We start from the raw sequence: 16,943 nt of genomic DNA, 5'->3' as shown, positions 1-16,943 counted from the left end.
ATGTCAGCAGGTCAGGAGAGGTGATGGAACATGGGATTTTCACTTCAGTTCCAGAAAGGGCCGTAGCTGCTTCCAGGAAGCTGCATTTGGCACTGGGTGTGGGGAGTTGGAAAGATTTATTTCCCTGTACCAGAGAGCTCAGAGCCTCATCGTTCAACTCGAGCATTTGCCAATCAATACGTTTCTCAGACTTGCCATAGGCTGCATTAGAAAAACAATTTGATCTATTTATTATTATTTTATTATATGACAGGGTAGCCCTATAGACCAGGGTGTCTAGAGTTTGCAGGGTCTCCACACAGTCAGTACTCTTAGTGAGAAATTAAGAGCTTGTCATAGGGAGCAGAGTAAGCCCTTGGGCAGAAGTTAAAGCTGGTATTACCTGTGTGATCTGCAGAATTCTACCTCTCATTAATTTCTCTAGCACTTATATAGAAAAATGCAGCATGCATGGTGTACACAGGGCTCACAAGTAGACTGTGTGCACAAAGCACACCCTGTACTCGTGTTCAGTGGTGAAAGGAATTCAGTTGCCCTCCGCTCTTTACTTTAGTCCCATCTCCCATTGCAAAAGGTCTGTGAATTTCAGGTGGTTGGCCTTTGCTATTATTCTACAGCTGCTAGATTTCTGCCAGGACTGTAGAGAACTTCTACATCTTGATATTATAATTAAAGCCAGTTTTACAACATTTTTTATGACATGCAAGGCTTGTTTGGGTAAGGCGTGCTAGTCCCCTCACTCCTCACGCTAGAAATCCTCTACTCCCCATCCAGTTCCTTCTTTCCCAGTAAAGTTCCTCCCCCATCCTATTTGCTCTCCCCCACAAGACACACCTCTCAGTCAATTTCCCCTCCACCAATCAATGCTCAGCCCCCAATTAATCCTCTTTGGGGCGTAGTCAGCCTGAGCTGAAGTTGGCCATTGCATGCTTCGGCCTGAGGCTTTTTCTGATGTAGTCATTAACATGCTACCCCTGCCTAATAGTTGGTGTCTCTGAGCCTCCACTTGCAGGACCAGCTTCCCATTAGGGGAGGGGACAATCCCTGCCAGCCGCAGTAGCAGCAGCTCTGGCCCTGTTATGGTTACAGTCCAGGTGACACTTGTCACGAGCAGGCAGTTTAGGAGTCACCATTCACAGCCCTCTAGCCCCCTCGGGGCACTTACCACAGTACATGAGCCAACAGAAAGTAGGCAAATCCCCATTACAGGGCTGCATCACACCCCCCCTCCCAGTCGGCATCACACCAGCTGTCCCAGCTCACATGCAGTGCCGCCTGCTTGTCTCCAGGTAGGTGAGCATGCCACAAAGCCATCTGTCTGTGTCTGTCACCAGACCCCCTGCATGCCCACGTATTGGGAATAGGAGAAATTCCCTATGAAGATAGGAATCCTTAACCATCCTGCTTTTACTATCCCTGCAACACCCTGTCTTAAATGCCTGCTGGCCTCCTCCTGCTGACCACCAGTGCTAACATCTACTGGGAAAGCATCCGATGAAGTGAGCTGGCGCTCACGAAAGCTCATGCTCAAATAAATTGGTTAATCTCTAAGGTGCCACAAGTACTCCTGTTCTTTTTGCAGAGACAGACTAACACGGCTGTTACTCTGAAACCAGTAATAAGAATGGCTGAGCTGTTGTTTTGAATGGAGAGGGTTCAGTTCCAGTCTCAGGAGGGAGGGATTCCTCGCACTGGCGCTCGATTTGTGATTCAATTTGTGATAAAACCCCTTCAACACAATTAGCTTCATGCTACTTAGCACACATTTCCAACAGCTCTGTGTGGTTTGTGCTCTCTAATTCAAGAGCCGAGCCCTGGGTGCATCGTTCCTCTGAGCACTGGTAAGCTGGCGAGAAAGAGGGGTAGTAGTAAGGGAACGGTAGCAGTAGTCATACTTAACGTTTTTATAACATTTTATTTTATTTTTTTATCTCCTTCCTCTGAAGCCTCCGGGATGGCCACGGCTAGAGATGGGTCACTGGGCAGGGTGGGTCAGGGCTCTGAGGTGGCACCTAGCATTCTCTCTCCCAGGTGCTTGGTTGGCTTGTTCTTGCTCACGTGGTCAGGGTCCAACCAGTGGCGGATTAGCCACTGGGTCAACGGGCCTGTGCCCAGGAGCCCCAGCCAATTGGGGGCCCCTGGAAAAATGGGTGCCCCCCCCATACACTGACCCACTGTGCCTGTCTGCCCGGTTCTCCTGCCGGGTAGCAGGGTCAGGGCACAGGGCCTTGCCCTGCAATGCCTGCCCGGCACTCCTGCTGGGGAATGGGAGAAGTCCCCGCGCCCCGACTCTGCTCCCTGGCAGGAAGGGCAGAGCGGGGGGGGGGCAAGTCCTGGTGCTCCAACCCCATTTCCCTGGCAGGAGCCCCCTAGAGGGGCAGGAGGGGACTTCAGGCAGAACGGGTGGGGAGGGGCCCCCACTAATTCTGGCCCAGACCCCCACAAAACCCTAAGCTGCCTCTGGGTCTAACCAATCACCATACATGGACTGGGAAGGAATTTTCCCCCAGGTCAGATTGGCAGTGACCTGGTTTTATGCCTTCCTCTGCAGCATGTGGGTGTTGGTCACTGGGTATATCTCATCTAGTCGTTTCCCTGCCATTCACTGCAGGGGCCTCTGGCATTGGCACACCTTCTCTGCCCGTGGCACAGAACAGTCTCGTCTCCTGCAGGTTGGAATAGTTTGGTCTAATGTTGGTTGTTAGGTTTAGTGTGCGGGTGGTCTGTGACGTACAGGAAGTCAGACTAAATGATCTGGTAGTCCCTTCTGGCCTTATATTTTATGACTCTGTGTTCAGAGCACTAATAAATCCTCATCAGAGCCCTTTGCGTGAGGAAACTGAGACAGAAAGGTGAAGTGACTTCCCACGACCACACATTAAGTCAGTGGCAGAGCCTGAACTAGACCCCAGTCTTTCCGGCTCTGAAGCCTATGTTTGCCCGTGCACACCACAATACCTTAACAGTGGTGGGCATAGAAACCCACTCTCTTGGCCCCACCCAGCATCAAACACACTTCTTTCTACCATGGGCGGTGTGCTATATTATGTGAATAATACAGCACATCGCAGATTATTAACAATACAAAGCCAGCCTCTACTTCAGTTCAGAACGCATCGGTTGCTAGCATACGTTTGCTTTTTGTGAACATTTCTAGTGCAGTTTTCCCACTGGTGAATTGTGTATTGTTCTGTAGTCAGGGCTTCCCTGCCTGACGCTGCCAGAGTGATGATGCTTGGGTCCCTGGGTGTACAAAACCAAGCTGCTGATTTGCATGTGCTGGTCCCTTTGCTGTTTTCCCAGCTGTGATAAGTACTTTGCAGTGTGGGAGTGAAAACAATTCCATCTGCTCTCTGGAAAGGATGAATGAACAGGGAGTCTTTTCTTTCCCGCGCGCCCTCTTCTCCCTCACCCCCCCTTCTTTTTGCCTATAAGGTAGTCAGGCATTAGGATGGAATCTCCCAGCCTAAATGGAACAAAAATATACGTAATTTACTTGCGAATGCTGTGTAAGTAGGGTATGATTTATATATTGAACTTCTGACCTCATCTATTGACTCATATTGGAACTAATGTTAAAAAGGCCTTTTTCATACTGTATACTACACATCCTACTCATATGTAACGTACATCTAAAATACGTGATTTACTGCATACAGTACATATATGAAACACACATGTCCTTTCCTCTTACGGGAAAAGGGAGATACTGAACGTTAGTGTTGCCAGTGTCAAGATTGGATATCTTTCATAAAAATGTGCCCTCGTTCACCCAGAAGTTATGGTCTTATTCAGGAATTACGGGATGAAATTCTTTGGCTTCTATAATGCAGGAGGGAAGAGTAGATGATCATAATGGTCCTTTTAGGCCTTAAAATCTATGAATATATGTGTTATTGTGGAGTGCCTATGCAGCTCAGAGTTGTTTTAATGCCCAAAGCAAACATTTCTTTAGGGACCTGCAGTTGCCTCACAGAAAACTTGGGAAGTATGGCATTTAAAACCAGTTAATTCTGAAGTGTGTATGTGTGAGTGATTATTTTTCCCTGCTGCTTATGCCAGAGGAAGTGTAAACCACCCCAGCAGTTCCTCTTTGTTGCACCTATTTTGGGCTACCATATCGAGGAGCTGGGAGTGGGTTTCTTCCTAACTCCAGGTGGTTATCAGTTTGTGCCCGGGAACATGAGAGTGGATCAACCTCATCATTTTTATCCCACTTAATGTAACAAATGTTAGAAGCAGGACTTCAGGTGAAGAATAAGCAACAGGAGTAGATAATCTATTAAAATACCAAGATCCAGCCTGCAGTGCCAGAAAGGCGAATGCATGTTTTTCTCCCTCTTTAATGCATATGGTGCTTCAAGACTGCAAGAAGCACTATAAATAATTTTATTCTATTGAAGCTAATGCTCAGGAGCTGACAAAAGACAGGCTAGTTAGAGAATGTGAGTCTCTCAGAGCCAGATTCTGCCATCTTTATTCACATGGAATAATAACAACAACATCTAGCTCTTGTAGAGCACTTTTATCCATGGATCTCAAACTCGTTACAAAGGAGGGCAGCATCATTATCCCTATTTTTTACAGCTGGAGAAACTGAGGCACAAAGTAGTGAAGTGACTATCCCAAAGTCACTCAGCAGAGCTGGGACTATATCCCAGGTCTCCAGAGTCCCAAGCCAGTGCCCTAGCCACCACTACCGCCTCCCTAATCTCACTGGTTTAACTGGGAATTTTTAAGGAGAAAGATGCTGCCCAACGGGCTTGGCCCAATGCCCAGTAAGGTCAATGATTAACTGATCTCAGTGGTTATTGGATTAGGCAGAATTTAGCCCTCGTTTTGTAGCACAGGTCTGATCATCCTCACTGTTTTTTGTTGAGTAAATGCTTTTGTTACTTTCATATGATGCAGTAAGCACCCTTTATTATGAATAGAGGGTAAGGGGGATATAGAAAGAGTCTGTTTTCTTGCACAGTGTCCCTGGCAATAAAGATCAATGGGAAAAGAAATGGCAAAAATATAGAACACAGCATAAGCAGGGTTCATTTTCTTTTACGGAGAATATATGACAAATGTATTCATGAAGTATCCGCAGGTCTATATAGTTAGGTTTCCTCTCTGCCTTAAAACCCCCTTGAGCTGTACAGTCCTCCCTTTGATACCTTTCTTTTCATGAAAAGATCCGTTATAATAAGAGAAGAAAAAACAGGACAAGAAAATATGTGATACTCTACAGGGCAGCATTGTTTCTGAATGGAGCTTTCCATGAGGTGTCAGCAACTCTTTCAGTGACGTTAGCCTGCCTCACACTTACTCACATTGCTGTATCTGCACCTCCACAAAAAGCCTCTCTGGAGTGAATTGATTCAGCACTGCAAAGGAACTGTCATGCAGCGAACAGAGTGCTCTGAAGCAAATCGTTCCACAGGAAAGTGAGGGAGGGATGAGAAGAGAGGAGAATATCAAGAAGGAGAAATGGTTAACCTGTTTTGTTGTCTTTGATAGCACTTTATATGCTCAAAACACTACAGAGAGATACTAATTCTCATAACACGCCCATGGGTAGGAGGTAAATAGTATTACCTCATTTTACCAGTGGGGAAGTTGAATTAGAAAGTCAAAGTGATTCAGTGTCAGATCTAGGAGTAGACTGAACAGAGGCATATGCTATGAAGTGTTACTGTGTCCAAACAACAGTTGCCAAGATGATGCTGAACATGGTTTGTTCTGGTCTATCCAGAGCAGTGAACTGTGTTCATCACTGACTCACCTAATACAAGTGTGTTCAGACAGGGTAGTACTTAATAGTATAGACCAGGTCAAACAGAAAACACTCACATACCAGTTTTTGGGTTCCGGGCCTGGAAAGATAATTACTTTTATTGTTTGTGGTATACTCTGTAAAGGAATGCACTGTAAACTATAAAATGTGTTGATCACATGAGATTATCATACTGGTGTGCCATAAAATGGCGAGGATCTTGTATTTTTTTACAAAAGCCACAACCTTTTAGCAGAAGGTGAAATGCAGTTGAGAAGTTTGGTGTCTTGCTTCATCTTTCAGATTTCTAATCAAAACTCTAGTTGGATGTTTCCATGTTACCAAAATTCCAATGATGAATAAAGTTCAAAATGCAGATAGCTGCTTCTATTTGTTTGTAATTAAATTGCACCGATTAGCTACCCAGAGATAATCACTGAAGTAGGCTTTAGACATGTAGAAAGTTATGCCACTAGCCTATCACCACTGGAGAGACTGGTTCAAATGACAGAATAAGACACAAATTAAAATGAGCTTGATAGTCTCATTTTCCACACTCCAAAACCACCATACTAACTGGCACCATTGGAAGCCTCTGTTCAGAAGAAGTGTAGAACTCTTCCAGGTCAGGAGTGAGGTGCAGTGACAGAGCTGAGTGAGGGTCCAGAAGTAAAACAGCAGGGAGTGTTCCATGTCAGGCCTCAGGAGCCTTGCAGGAGGGAACTGGGAGAAGGCAGCACTGGAAGTGAAAGGAGTGTCATTGCCCAGGATTGAGGTGCATAGGCAGAGCTGGTGGTCGAGGCACAAAGACTAGAATAGCAGGGTTGCAGTTCAAGAGAGATGCGCTGACAGAATTGCATGTAGGAAACCCCTACAGCCTGTGCCATCACTGTGCTTGGCCTTAGCCTTGCTGGCTCTCCCTTGCTTCCATGAGTCTGAATTAATTTTTGTTGAAAAAGAAAGGTTGTTGGGGAGCAGTTTATTTATCATTAGAGTTTACTATGTAGCTCCATAGACACACTTGGTGTTTTCCTTATAAAACCCAGATTCCGTGCTCTGGAGCAGTGGTTTTCAACCTTTTTTCATTTGCAGACCCCTCAAAATTTTCAAATGGAAGTGCGGACCCCTTTGGAATCTTAGACACAGTCTGCGGCCCCCCCCAGGGGTTCACGGACCACAGGTGGAAAACCATAGTTCTATGGTAATGGCAACCTTTCATGCACCCCTTAGACACAGTCTGTAGACCTCCCAGGGGTTTGTGGACCATAGATTGAAAAACACTGCTCTAGAGAGTACAATCTAGTTCCTCTAGGACACATACCTAACAGGTGTCCTCCTGCAGGAGGATACAAGTTTAACCTTTCTTGGGGAAAGAAGGATTTAAAGACTGGAACTTTGAGGACTAAACTAGGAAATGTTTTGGAATGCAGCATTCCCTAATGACGTGGCTGTGTTCATAGAAAGCATTTTTGAGAAAGCACTACATCCACATACAAGAGTCATTCAATCCAATCACCATTGTTTAAGTGAATCAAAGATGAGATGCAAGCGAAGGGGGTCAGATTAGATGGTCACTGAGGTCCCTTCTGGTCTTAGAGTCTATTAAACTATGAATGAAAGAGGGAGAGGAGGAGAGGCATGTTGGCTGGAAAAAGAAACAGGTGTTTAATAAATGAGGAAATGGTTGCTCTGTGGGAGAGGCTGACGGGAAATGCAAAGAAACATTACATAGTTTATAAATGTTGGGGGATATTCTTTGGTGTGTTTGTTACCATCTGTATTTGTGCGGAAGGCAGGGAAAGTCACTTGGGGGTGTTTCAAGGTCTTTCTCCTCTTTTTTAAAGTCCTAGATCTGTGTGATATTAGACCCCACCTCATCATAGAATCTCAGGGTTGGAAGAGACCTCAGGAGGTCATCTAGTCCAACCTCCTGCTCAAAGCAGGACCAATCCCCAAGTTTTGCCCCAGATCCCTAAATGGCCCCCTCAAGGATTGAACTCACAACCCTGGGTTTAGCAGGCCAATGCTCAAACTACTGAGCTATCCCTCGCTCTCCTGTCATCCTCTGCATTCAACCACAAGAGCTACAATTGACACGGGTGCGGCAGCTGGTAGTGGTCAGGGTTAAACTCTTGGGGTATGGGAACAGATTGTTTCCCCTGGGAGGACCTTCGGCTGTGGAATTCCTTCTCCCAGAGAGGAAGATGAGTCTGAGTCTCAGCATTTTTAGACCATGCTGCCCGTCTCTTTGCATAGACCTTCTCCAAAGGGTGGAGCTACAGAAAACACCCACCTCAGTGACCCTACCCTAACCAATGACTACATTGGGGGAGGGGTGGAGCGTTTAGGTCCTCTTGCAGAGACAATTTGATGTGATTCTTCATTTTGTAAATGGCTCATCGTGCCAGCTAAGGGGTACATTACAAATGAAGAACAATTTGATATGGTGTCTTTCTGCTGTGCATACTGCTGTGTTCGATCAGCGGTATTTCACTCCTTTCAGGAGTCAACTATGTGCTCATCTGAAGCTCCAGAAGCTTGCTCTCAATTCTCCTCCTGACTCAGATTCAGTTCTGTATGTAACTTGATGCCCAGGCTTTCCTAGTAGCTGCTTTGGGAATCTGAATCTTTCATACCAGCAGAACAGAATTCACTACTCGTGACTTTTTTTTTAACCCTGGCAAAAGGGCTGCATATCATTTTTTTTAAAAGTAACCAACTAGGAGATTTGTAATCAGTCTCATAGAATAGTGTGTCAGGAAGGAAACGTCTTCCCATATGCAGCAGCATACAATCAGCCAGGTGCAATATAAGGAAGGGTGGTTCATCTTGCTCTGAAGCATAAGATTTTAACCACTGCCAGGGGCTATGTACCAAAGATCTGATCAGATATGGCAAATTTTGTTTCTATGCACAGTGTGAAGCTTTCCTTTCTACATAACGCATTGTAACAAGTCAAACAATGAGTCATCTCATAAGGGGAAAAGGAAAGGAAGCTTTTATCTCCCCGTGGATGAGATAATCTGCTTGCCTATCTATCTAGGTATAAGCAGCTGCCTGAAAATTAAGCTGTTTTTTCTCCGTGGGAAGGAAGCCATTTTAAAATTGTATGTAAGACTGATATTTTAATCTCACCTATCCCAGGTCTCATCCTGAGTCCAATAAAATCAATGGCCAAACTCCCTTTGACTTCACTGGTAGTAAGATCAGGCACCAAGACCAAACTTAAGCCTGTCTATGCACAAAAGTTGTATTATATTTAAAGTGACACAACCCTGCTTGTAAGGGCACAGTTATATCAATACAAATGTGCTTATAGTAGTATAGTATGCAGTGTTTTTGTAGCCAGGTTGGTCCCAGGATATTAGAGAGACAAGGTGGGTGAGGTAATATCATTTATTGAACCAACTTATGTTGGTGAGAGAGACAAGCTTTTGAGCTCTTCAGTGTAGTTTATTTCTATGTAGGAAGGGGACTAAACTATAGTGTATCTAAACTAGGGGTTGTTCCAGCATAATTATATTCTTAAAAATCACACACACACACGAACCAACGTAACTGTATGTAGACGAGCTCAATCTCTATCCAGCCAGTTGAAAGCTGTGGTCTTGTGTCTTGTTTAGAGGCAGACACATGCTGATTCACACATGCTGATTCACAGTAAGGTATTGGGGCATGGATGTAACTTTGTATTGCTCCCCCAGACCAATCTCAGGCTTGCATCCAAATGCAGTTAGTAATTCAGGAGTCCTTTCCCAGAACTGCTTGCCCTTTGTTCCAGTTTCTTAACATGACCACAGTGTTTCTATCTCCCACAGGCTTGCAGCCAGTTTACTGGAGCAGGGATGATGTGGCCCAGTGGCTCAAGTGGGCAGAGAAGGAGTTTTCCCTGAGGCCGATTGACAGCAACACTTTTGAGATGAATGGCAAAGCACTCCTGCTCCTGACCAAAGAGGACTTTCGATACAGGTCTCCTCATTCAGGTGAGGTTTATCTACACCAGGAAGGATGGAGCAGGAAAGAGACGGAAGCAGAGACAGACTCTGGGAAGGGAAGGAGGGAGGAAGAGAGCCATGAAAGGTGGGCTGCAGAGACAAGAAAAGACAGCCATAGTTGTTAGGGTGGGAAGGGAAAGATAAGGACAGCCATGCAGACTAGGCTGGGGGAAGAGTGAAACATCCAGTAAAATAAGAAAGGGTGAGGGAGAGAGTGATCCAAACGCCCTTGAACTTTGAGAGGGTTTAGATTCCAATCCAAACTGAGAATGCCTGGCCCATCTCTAGTTAAAACCCTTTGCAAAACCCAGAGAAAGACTGCCTGGCCGCAGTTTAGAACATCCAGCTCTGTCGTTTAAAGACTTCTCATTTCATAGACCCAACTATAGTAGGGAGTTAATCAACTGCTCCAGCCTCTTAAGAAGCCTGCATTAGCATTGTGCATCACGGTGGTTGACTCGGCTGATTGTGCTGCTAAAAGCTCCAGCAAAACTCATCCTTGGGGACCTTTCCTCTCTTTTACAGCCCCCGTGGGCTTCCCATTACCCTGCCCATATTCTCTCACACGCTGGAGTCCAGCCCCCGGCAAAGCACAGGCAGGTGTGTGAATCAATCCGCCTGTTGCCAAATAATTTAGTCATGTACTCACTCAGAAGATTTAGAAACATGTGTGTGTCACCTGCCTGTATTTATATTCCCTGCAGTCTGTCACCTCCAGCATTATAATCCCACTGAACCTCCTTCCTATCCTGTGCCAGGGTTGTTTAACTACATTTGAATGAATGGTTCTAAATAAAAGTTGTTAGCTTTCTTTTTATGACCATACAGGGTACCCCTGCTAAATAAAAAGGCTTGTAATTCAATCAGCTACCAGAGATGATCATACAGCTTGAACTGAGTGCCTGGAAAATAGCTGTTATCAGACTTCCAATGTAAAGACACAGGAATACAGATGATGTCGCACTAACCAATCAAAATGTGAAGTGGTTCTGAAAGACGCTAACCTTGTGACACCCCGAAGGCACCTCCCTGTAATAGCATCCTCATACAGGATCTGGCCCATCTTTTTTTCATATAGGCCCCGATTCAGCAAAGCGCTTGAACACGTGCTTAAGTCCCATTGACTGTTTAAGAAATAAATAAATAAATAAATAACTTGGGACAGGACAACTTTTCTGGTGTTTTGTATATAGCACCCACTGTGCTGCATGCAACTCCCCAGCACTAGCTGTCTAGGAGAGACACCTCTCTTCTCCCTGCATGTACTGTTACTGCACTTGACGTCAGCTGGATTTAAGCATCTGTGGGCTGGAGACTGAGCATTCACAGAGGAGAATCCTGGGCTCTCGAATTCATTTCCTCACTGTGAATGGGGCTCCTACTTTGCTGAATGTGAGGCAGGATTTTACAGACTACTGATCTGTGAACTCAATTTAAAATTTTATTCTCATTTTTTTATGGTAGCTATTGACAAACTTTTGAGAAAACATTCCATTCAGGCCTGCTAAATCTATGCCACATACAGCAATAACAAGCACACAGGTCACCCTTAAAACTTTTGGATGACTATAGATTACTAAATAACAACATCTCAGTATTTGAAGTGTTTCCCAGATATTCCTGTATTTGAAGTATAGGGAAATGAATAATGCCATTTCTGCCCAAATGTTATTTAGTTAGCTAAGGGCTTGCAACACTCAAAAGTTGCACCCCTTTAACTATACTGCTAGGGGCATTTCAGTGAGGGGTGTGCTTTTTTTTTTTTTAACCAAAACAGTTATATCATTATAACCCATTGTGTAGATACAGTTATAGCAGTATAAATGTGCTTATACCAATATAACTTATTCCCTTTCCCTAATGGGAATAGCTATACCAGGATATAAACCATTATACCAGTATAACCAATATATCCACACAAGGGCTTGTACTGTTTTGTAGGAAATCACATCCCTCATGAAATCCTTATATTGGTCCAAAAGCTGTGTGTGGACTAGGCCTAAGGCAAAGGTGGGCAGTTTTTAAGGATGACCACTGTATTTTTCTGGAGTGATCCAGCACAATTTATGTGTGTGTCTCTGTCTTGCTTTGTAAAATATAAATTATGTGATAAAATCCCCCCTCTGGTCTCTCATTATGTATTAAATATGGATAAGGTGACAGGATTCTTGAGGCTTCATTTTTAATTAATTTTTCAGGCATCACAGACATTAAAAGTGCCCCAAAGTCACCCCTGACATAGTAAAGGCAGCCAAGACAGAGAAATAGAGCAAAAAGTCAGACTATGGAAATGACGATGACTTAGGCTGAAATAGCTAGGAAATAAACAAAAAAGGTTTAGTATCTTTGACCAACAGGTTGAACCTTGGAGGTTTACCGTGGCAAGTGCTGAATATGAAATAGATTTACAGGTGTTATAGAAATAAGAAAAATAACAGTAATAGAAAATGCAAGGTCTCCTAAATGCTACTTTAACTAAGACAGTTAAAGCACCTATGAAAATTAGTTAATATTTCAGGCAAAGTACCATTGTTGAATATTGTTCACTCCGGCATGTGAGGGCAGGAGATAGGCAAAGGGCTGCATGTGGTATTATTAAGATTAATCACACGCACCCTGGGGCACTTAGAGTCACCTGCATTTTGGGCTTTCGTTAACTCTTTCTACTTAACTGCTTCATCGTTGCCAGCTATAAAAGGCAAAAAGTACCTCCACTGTTGCCCAGATGTACTTATGTACAGTTGGAGGCGGGAGGGTCACTGAAAGGTGAAATATTCTCACAGTAAATTAATCACCACATAAACAATCAGTCTTCTGGCAACTGTAATATGTGTTCCTTTAAGGCCACCATATTGTTACCTGCGAACTCTAGCAGTGCTGGAAGTTATTCCCATGCCGTGCTGTTGGAATGGGAAAAGACTGCTGAAGCACTGCTAATAAATGAGTGCTAGCCCTGAGAGAGGTAGCTCTGTGTGAGCCTGGATTGACAGCCACGAGACAGTGGGAGTTAGGTGCCTCACTACCTTCACGGATCTCGACCTGACTGACCTGCTAAATTTGCCGTGGGGAGAATTGATCAACATTCCATTAGATTTCCATAGAATGTCATAATGGCACAGGAACATCACTGCCACAGCACACATACTGGTGTGGAGGAGCATCAGTGATGTCTTTTCAATGGAATGTATATCTTCTCCAGGATAAAACCTCATTATACAGTAAAACTTAAGGGAGGAAGTGTTGAATAATGGTTAAAGCAGAAGGCTCAGAGCCAGGAGCTCTGGGTGCTTATCATTGTTCTACCATGGTCCTGCTATATAAGCTTTGGCTGGGTGACTTAAACATTCTATGCCCTTGTTTGCCCAGCTGCCAAACTGGGACAATAATAAGAGGAGGTGTGAGACTTAATTAACTAATGTTTGTAAAGTGTTTTGAGATCCTCAGATGGGAGGTGATGTGGAAGTACAAAATCTATCTACCAGACTATTTAGTGCAACTGGACTGAGGTTTATATTGCTCCCCCCACTTTTCACTACTGTTGCCTCTGCGTGACATGTACAACTTTTGGACTGCCAAGAAGGAGTCTTACTTAGGAGTGAGAAAGATGCAAGTTCTTCTTGCAGGCACTTTTGGATCTGAAAATGGCACCCACGAGCTTTGAATTCATGCATCCAATGGCCAAATGAGTCTTCTCCAAGAGTCTGTAAGTTTTCATTTCCTTTAGCCGCCCGTTTGTCTTTCAGGTGACGTGCTGTATGAACTCCTTCAGCATATCCTGAAGCAAAGGAAAGCTCGCATGCTATTTTCACCTTTCTTCCACCCTGGGAACTCTATCCATGCTCAGCCAGAGGTCATATTACACCAGAACCACGATGAAGGTAATAATGTCTCCTTTATTACTGGAGGTGTCATTATGTCAGCAGTTTGGATGAGGCTGTCAGAAGGTTTTTTCTTACTCTAAACCAATACAAATTTCATTTTAAAACAATCTCTCTCCCTTCAGAAGTGGAACAGTCCTTTAGTTGTTAGAATGTTCAGCTATCCACCAAGCCATTTGGTTGCAAATTCTTAGTGCTTTAGAATATTTCAGCCTTTTGCTTGTGTAAATCTCCATTTATTTTCCACTATTTTGTCCTGCTTCAAAGCCTGTTTAAAAATATACTAGGTGGGGATAACTTTTCTGGAGCTTATATATAGAACCCACTCTGTTGCACAGATCTTTCCTCTCCCAGGTCCTAGTTTTCTCGGAAAGAAAACTCCCTTCTCACCTTATTTACTCTTACTGCACTTGTGATCGGCTGGCTGTAAATTGGGGACTGGAGACTTTGACTTTGGAATTCACTTCCTCTGGTGGATCTAGAGACATTTGACATGTATGGCAGGGTGCTAGGCCCATTTTTTTGCTCAACTTTTGCCTTAATTGTAAGATTGGTAATTATTTTGTTTTCAGGGAAAGGCTGTTCTTCTTTTTATTTATATATATATATATAAAGAAGAAACAAAATAATTACCAACATATCTATGCGTGTGTGTGTGTGTGTGTGTGTGTGTGTGTTTCTCTTTCAAATATTGCACCTGCACCATGTGTTTTGTAATTAAGCACATTTTATAAATTAACAAATAAATAACTATCCTGACCATTAGATCTTAGATAGTGGCAGGATCAGAGGCCTGCCATAAGCACTGATATCTTTTTTTTATTGGAAAATCCAAACTTCTGAGATTGAATTGAAATTTCGACACATTGTCACTGTGATCAACACTAGATAGATAAGACAGACACATATATAGTTGAGGAGGTGAAAGAAACATTTGTAGAACTGTTGCTTAAATTTAGTTTGTTTTACTATTGGGATAAAATCTGGAAGCAATATAGACAAATTTACCAGTCTGTTTGCAGATATCTCCCCACGATGCAAAACAAGTGGTGCTTTTTTGAATGGATTTGCTTTTATGGCATGGCAAATATTGGGCACTTTTCCTCTTTATTAGAGCTGGTCAGAAAATATTTGGATTTTTTTATGATATTTTTCAGATTTGGGTGTTTTGTTTTTCTGACAAAAAATATTTTTTCGGAAGAAAACACTTTCCAGGACAATTTTTGTTTAGTTGAAAACCCAATTTTCCATCCCAAAAAAGTTTTTACAGAAAATTTTTAACTAGCCGTTCTCTCTCTTTCCCATCCTTAATCACAAATAAAAAACAGTTTGGATTTCACCCTAGTCCCCGCTTATCCTAGAAGTGCACAATTTGGCAACATTCAGATGAGGTATGATGCAGGGCAGGATTAAGAGGCATTGGCAGAGCTCTGTGGGGAGCCCAGGACTGATATAACAGGAGTCACTGTAGCGCAGGGCTGAGGGGCATTGGCAAAGCTGTATGAGAATGTCAGGACTAGAATAACAAGAAGGTGATGCAAGTCAGGAGTAGGTTGCACTGGCAGAGCTGAATATAGGAAATTTACAAAGTTCCTGCCCAGTATACCTGGCTTTAGGCAGAGGCTGTTATTAATCTCTCACTTTCATGAGCCCTGTATTCACACACAAGGGTTTGTTGTTTTTTTAATGGAAAACTGGGAATGGGCCAGGTGAACCCTTTGTGAAATGTGTGTGGGTTTGAACATTTTGTACTTTAGCACTCAGTTCCTTTGGACAAAATCTCTTAGGCTGGGGTAGCTAAGGCACAGGTATAAGAAGAGTATAGTTATGATTTAAAGCCTATCCAAAGATTTAAAGGCTATAGATTTAACAATCTGGTAGAATGGTTCCCACACCAAGTGTCCTTTACTGCACACAACTCTGTCATCAATGGGATCACTTTTCCACTTGATCACTGTACATAAGTCCCATTAACCGTAAGGACCAACTCCCATTGACTTCTATGGAAGCAGGAATAAGACCCAAAGTGCCTCAGCATCTACAAGAAAACTAACCATCTTTATATGTCCAGTATCAGCCAGGTTCTAATGGAAACACTAATAGCCCTTACAGCTGCCTAAACATCTCAACTAGCCAAAGGAGGGAATGGTAGATCAGAATGACGATCCTGAGCTAGTGAGCACCTGGTTTCAATCCTGAGCTACAGAAGATTTCACAGTGTTGTTTGACTAGGCGTTCACTTGCATCACTTGCTAACCAAATCTGATTGCTTCCTTTAAGTCCTCTCTCTTAAGGCAATTTGTAGCCCTATTTTACTTGGTCCTTAGAGCACTCAGTGCTGTGACACTGGTTCCTTTCTTCATACTCATTCCCAACCACTACAATTAGCTTCATTTTATTATTTTTATTTTGATACAAATGGAAGAGCATTTTGTTTTAATTATGGACTCCCAGACACTTACTCTGGGCAGTGAGAGAAGCTCTTTATGCCAAGCATTCACAGGCAGATAATGAGCATACTTTGACTCTCTTGCTGTGCCCTCTTCGTTGTCTCATGTCACTGCGTGAGGAACTTGCCCAGCTAAATGTAACACTTTGCTGCCTTCCTGCATGTACTCTCTTTTTCTATTGTGCTGTGTTCTCTGTTGGGTATTCTCCCCAGCTTAACTCACAATGACCAATGGAGAGGGGCCAGTAGAGTCCTTGGCATGTTACCGTCCTCAAACTTGATTTTCTTTAAGGCTAGTTTTGCAGATATCAAATTGATTTTTGTATCCCTCCCTGATGAGGTCTCTCTCATTCTCTTTCCCTCTGCAATCTCCCTCTCTCTATTTATCTGTCCACCTGAGTCTGGAGTTGCTCCTAAGGATCACCATCATTTTAACATCTGTTTTGAAACCAATCCAACCAAAATCATTTGTGGCCAAGAGGTGCTACAGCCTCATGGCTCTTCACAGCCTATGCAAAGTGAGTTTAATGGTCAGTTCCCAGTTTGTTCCACTCCCGGTGTGCAAGTGTTCATATCTCTTTAAAAAATGCCACCACACCCGGCATTGGTTTGGAAACACCTTTTGGCAGTCTTTTGTGGAGATGCTAAGGGCCGAATGAGCCATGGGGACTGAATTAGCCCCTCATCTCTAGTGGTCCCTCTGAATCAGCATTGAATGACTTGGGAGGCTGTGGAGGAAGCTTGCATTGTTGCTGCCTGCACTTGTTCTGTAGAGAAACAGATGGTTTCAGTCACCAGGACTGTCAGTCCAGCAACTTTCCACCCACCCATCCCTACAGGAACAGCTGGGCCAGCAACTC

The 16,943-nt window shown here is 43.6% G+C and overlaps 1 protein-coding gene across 6 annotated transcripts in view; it reads left to right on the top strand.

Annotated features, from left to right (window-relative positions):
• Positions 1–16,943, top strand: part of ETV6 (ETS variant transcription factor 6) — a 161,361-nt gene that overhangs the window by 117,346 nt on the left and 27,072 nt on the right. For 5 of the 6 annotated variants that reach the window (XM_077825415.1, XM_077825407.1, XM_077825390.1 and 2 more), the window contains exons 3-4: positions 9,580–9,744; positions 13,500–13,634. In XM_077825415.1, coding sequence (XP_077681541.1) covers positions 9,580–9,744; positions 13,500–13,634 — 300 coding nt within the window. Of the gene's footprint in view, positions 1–6,896; positions 6,963–9,579; positions 9,745–13,499; positions 13,635–16,943 lie in introns of those variants that run through there. The other variant, XM_077825434.1, reaches the window with a different exon arrangement.

Source organism: Eretmochelys imbricata, chromosome 1, assembly GCF_965152235.1.
Source record: "Eretmochelys imbricata isolate rEreImb1 chromosome 1, rEreImb1.hap1, whole genome shotgun sequence".
Lineage (NCBI taxonomy): Eukaryota > Metazoa > Chordata > Testudines > Cheloniidae > Eretmochelys > Eretmochelys imbricata.
This window is presented reverse-complemented; position numbering and strand designations above follow the sequence as displayed.